Raw genomic sequence first — 5000 nt, 5'->3', positions numbered from 1 at the left:
CACACAGAGAGAGAGAGACAGAGAGAGAGAGAGACACAGAGAGAGAGAGACACACGCACGCAGAGACACACACACACACACACACAGAGACACACAGAGAGAGAGAGACACAGAGAGAGAGAGAGACACAGAGAGAGAGAGACACACGCACGCAGAGACACACACACACACACACACAGAGACACACACATGCATGCACAGAGAGAGAGACACACACAGAGAGAGAGAGACACAGAGAGAGAGAGACACACACACAGAGGCACACACATGCATGCACAGAGAGAGAGACACACACACACTGACAAACACAGAGATAGACACACACACGCACACACACAGAGACACACACATGCATGCAAAGAGAGACTGGTGTGACAGCGAGATCGGAGGTGAAGAGGAACCAGCCCCCCCCCCTCCACAGTGTGAGAGCGAGATAGGAGGTGAAGAGGAACCAGCCCCCCCCTCCTCCACAGTGTGAGAGCGAGATAGGAGGTGAAGAGGAACCAGCCCCCCCCTCCTCCACAGTGTGAGAGCGAGATAGGAGGTGAAGAGGAACCAGCCCCCCCCTCCTCCACAGTGTGAGAGCGAGATAGGAGGTGAAGAGGAACCAGCCCCCCCCTCCTCCACAGTGTGAGAGCGAGATAGGAGGTGAAGAGGAACCAGCCCCCCCCCCCCCCTCCTCCTCCACGGTGTGATGCAAGCCTCCCTTTCCTCCCCAATGCAGGCTGTGAAACAGGGGGTGGTTTGCACTGATGTTGAGACACAGAGAGCAGATCAAGTCTGGAGACAGAGGCTGTTATAAACCCAGGACTGGATATGATAAGTTGTATTATCGCTGTGTTCTGAGCCTGTCATAGGTGTGCTGTAAGGAATCTGTCTGTCTGTCTGTCTGCGCGTGTGTCCGAGCCCCTGACCTGTGCGAAGAGGGATGCCTGCTCCCGGGAGTGTCCGAAGGGGTCGATGTGCCAGGCCACGCGGGGGCGCCCGCACTCGCCAAACGTTTCGTTCAGGAAGCGCAGTCCGAGGCTCATCTGGTCGATGATGGCGCTGTAGTGAGTCGTGGCCTCGTCGTTCATGCTCCAGCCGCCATTGATGAACTCCAGACGCCCTGCGGGGGGGGGAGAGGGGAGGTCAAAACAACACACTCCACCTGCTGCAAAACTACACCCCCCGCCCCAGCACCGACACCAGCCCGAGCCCCAATCCCAGAGCCCCAGAACACCAATCCCAGAGCCCCAATCCCAGAGCCCCAGAACCCCAATCCCAGAGCCCCAATCCCAGAGCCCCAGAGCACCAGCCCCAGAGCCCCAATCCCAGAGCCCCAGAGCCCCAATCCCAGAGCCCCAGAGCCCCAATCCCAGAGCCCAAGAGCACCAATCCCAGAGCCCCAGAGCCCCAATCCCAGAGTCCCAGAGCACCAGCCCCACAGCCCCAATCCCAGAGCCCCAGCCCCAGAGTCCCAGAGCCCCAATCCCAGAGCCCCAGCCCCAGAGCAAATGCCCAAGAGCCCCAGCACCAGCGCCCCAGTCCCAGAGCTCAGCCCCAGCCCCAGAGCCCCAGCCCCAGAGCCCCGGGCGCACAGCCCCACAGCCCCAGTACCCTGGTTGACGAGCTGCCGGACTGCACTCCTCATGTCTTCGCTCTGCTGCTGCCACCAGCGTGCGAAGAAGGCGATCTCCACGTAGATGAATCGCTTAGTCGGGTCTGACAGCAGCTGCCGGACCACAGAGTCCAGGATGTACTGCACTCCGGCATGCTGGATCTCATTGCGGGCTGCAGACACACAGACACAGTGAGACACACAGAGAGACAGTGAGACACACAGAGTCCAGGATGTACTGCACTCCGGCATGCTGGATCTCATTGCGGGCTGCAGACACACAGACAGTGAGACACACAGAGAGACACACACACACACACAGACACACAGAGACAATGAGACACACAGAGAGTCCAGGATGTACTGCACTCCGGCATGCTGGATCTCATTGCGGGCTGCAGACACACAGACACAGTGAGACACACAGAGAGACACACACACACACAGAGACACACAGAGACAATGAGACACACAGAGTCCAGGATGTACTGCACTCCGGCATGCTGGATCTCATTGCGGGCTGCAGACACACAGACACAGTGAGACACACAGAGAGACAGTGAGACACACAGAGAGTCCAGGATGTACTGCACTCCGGCATGCTGGATCTCATTGCGGGCTGCAGACACACAGACACAGTGAGACACACAGAGAGACAGTGAGACACACACAGAGTCCATGGGCAGCAGTGTGGAGTAGTGGTTAGGGCTCTGGACTCTTGACCGGAGGGTTGTGGGTTCAATCCCCAGTGGGGGACACTGCTGTTGTACCCTTGAGCAAGGTACTTTACCTAGATTGCTCCAGTAAAAAAACCCAACTGTATAAATGGGTAATTGTATGTAAAATAATGTATAATGTGATATCTTGTAACAATTGTAAGTCGCCCTGGATAAGGGCGTCTGCTAAGAAATAAATAATAATAATAATAACTCCGGCATGCTGGATCTCATTGCGGGCTGCAGACACACAGACACAGTGAGACACACAGAGAGACAGTGAGACACACAGAGTCCAGGATGTACTGCACTCCGGCATGCTGGATCTCATTGCGGGCTGCAGACACACACAGACACACACACAGTCACACCAGCTGATAACGACTCATTTAAAAAAAAAAAAAAATTAATAATAATAATAATAATAATAATAATAATAATGACATACCTTTTCCTTCTCAAACCAATCATGACAAAACAATACTGCCTGGAATTGCTTTACAAATAGAACACATTCTAACAGATCTGCAAACACACACACACACAGACACACACTGAGAAACACACACACACACACACACACACACACACTGACACACACACACACACACGCAAACACACACACACACACACACACACACACACTGACACACACACACACACACGCACACACACACACACACACACTGACACACACACACACACACACACACACGCACACACACACGCACACACACACACACACACACACACACGCATATATGTTTTTAATAAGTGCCAGAAAGTTGCTGATAATTCAGAGTGCTGCCGACTCTACAGCACGCTTACACAACAGAGTTTCACCATGAAGCCTAATCTAATCTAATCTAATCTAATCTAATGTAATCTAATCTAATCTAATCTAATCTAATGTAGTGCAATGCAGTGCAATGAGGAGGGATATTTCTCATCCTGACCTCCATAGTAATACTGGTCCACAGTCTTCAGCCAGCCCACGTCATCGTGCGTGTGCGGGACCAGATGCACGTTCAGGACGCCCGCCTTGGTATCGTGACAAGCCTAAAAAATAACAACAACAATAATAATGATACTGCTACTGATAATAACAGTGATAATGTTTGGACAGGAAGCAGCCTTGTTATCACAGGATGAAGGGAGCTCGCGGCTCTCCAGTCTAAAGTACTTGCGTTTGCAGATCAAACAGATCAATCTTCACGCCGGGCTGAGGATGGAGCTGCTCTTGATCGGTTTAATGCCGTGTATGTTTGTAAAGCAGAAGCGGACAGACAGACAGACAGACAAGCACAGCCTTCATTAAAACACACACACACACTATACAGAGTACAGACCGTGCTGCAGTTACTGACACTAGCACTGTACAGAGTGAATAACACGATCAACGCTGTCAGCAGCTTCAATGCACTGTGATGATGATAATGATAATGATAATGATGATGATGATGATTATTATTATTATCATAAAACAGTCCTGTGTTAAGTTGAATAAGTTAAATACGGATGACACATTCTTCTGGAGCGGCTTCGTTCGTTGCATTTGGTATTAACTTGCGTGCGTGTTTATGTAGATTTAGTAGATTTACAAAGTGTGTCTTATTATTGAACTCGCAGTAAAACCAGGAATGGATCAAACTGCTGTGAACGGGAGTCCAGCCGCGGTGTTACAAATAGAAAAGTTATTTCGCAGTTTTATCTTGTTTGAGTAAAATCAGCCGGTGCTGTCCGTTCCGTTACCAGCTCGTACTGCCTGTCAGCCCCACGCCCCACGCCCCACGCCCCACGCCCCTCACCAATCACCCCTCACCCCCCACGCCGAGCCCCTCACCCCCAACGCCTCACCCCTCACCCCCAACGCCCCACGCCGAGCCCCACGCCCCTCACCCCCAACGCCCCACGCCCCACGCCCCTCACCCCTCACCCCCAACGCCCCACGCCCCACGCCCCACGCCCCACGCCCCACGCCGGTGGCCGGAGGGTCAGTCGGCTCTTCCTTACCTCGTACCCGCAGGAGGGGCGCTGGCTCCGACGTGACCCGGTCGGGAACGTCAGGCTCCCGGCGCAAAGAGACAGAAACACCGCCGCGCTCAGAACAGCGACCGCCATCGCCTGAAACGAAGAGTCATGTGACAACACGGGACTCTCCGCATCACCTGACACTCGGATCAGCGCGTCACGCACCGGAGTCACGTGATCGAGTGGCTGCCGGGGCGCCGTAATGGAGACCAGCAGCCACTGAGACACACTGCCCCCTGGTGGACACACGCCGGTACTGCACAGGGAGAGCACTCTAATATAACAGCACGACACTGCGGCGTGAATTATACTGACGATTACAGCGGTCACGGTGTTTGTGATTTATAATGAGTTAGTAGCAGGCTGTGTGCGGAGTCTCGTATTTTTAGCAGAGCGATGTCATTTTTCACAGTTTCGGCCGCTCAGCTTTCACACACACATCGACACACACACACTAACACACACACACACACACACAGACGCTTTTTTGACGATAGCGACTTTAGGGTAAACTGTGCATTTCTAAGTCCTCTGCCTGTTACAGACACCTGTCGCTTATAGGGGGAAAAGAATCACAAATACGTGACTCCGTCTTACAGTTATGATCACATTTGGTAAAATATCAAATAATTCTATACACAGACACTAAAAGG

General features: G+C 52.9%; 1 protein-coding gene across 1 annotated transcript in view; it reads right to left on the bottom strand.

The window, feature by feature from the left end:
- Window positions 1-4484, bottom strand: part of man2b1 (mannosidase, alpha, class 2B, member 1) — a 17074-nt gene extending 12590 nt beyond the window's left edge. Inside the window, exons 1-4 of the mRNA XM_059006992.1 lie at window positions 4330-4484; window positions 3273-3375; window positions 1600-1773; window positions 915-1108 (exon numbers count right to left, since the gene is read on the bottom strand). Coding sequence (XP_058862975.1) covers window positions 915-1108; window positions 1600-1773; window positions 3273-3375; window positions 4330-4437 — 579 coding nt within the window. The 5' untranslated portion in view covers window positions 4438-4484. The remainder of the gene's footprint in view (window positions 1-914; window positions 1109-1599; window positions 1774-3272; window positions 3376-4329) is intronic.
- Window positions 4485-5000: the final 516 nt, after the last annotated feature.

This window comes from Acipenser ruthenus, chromosome 34 (genome assembly GCF_902713425.1).
Source record: "Acipenser ruthenus chromosome 34, fAciRut3.2 maternal haplotype, whole genome shotgun sequence".
Taxonomy (NCBI): Eukaryota; Metazoa; Chordata; class Actinopteri; order Acipenseriformes; family Acipenseridae; genus Acipenser; species Acipenser ruthenus.
This window is presented reverse-complemented; position numbering and strand designations above follow the sequence as displayed.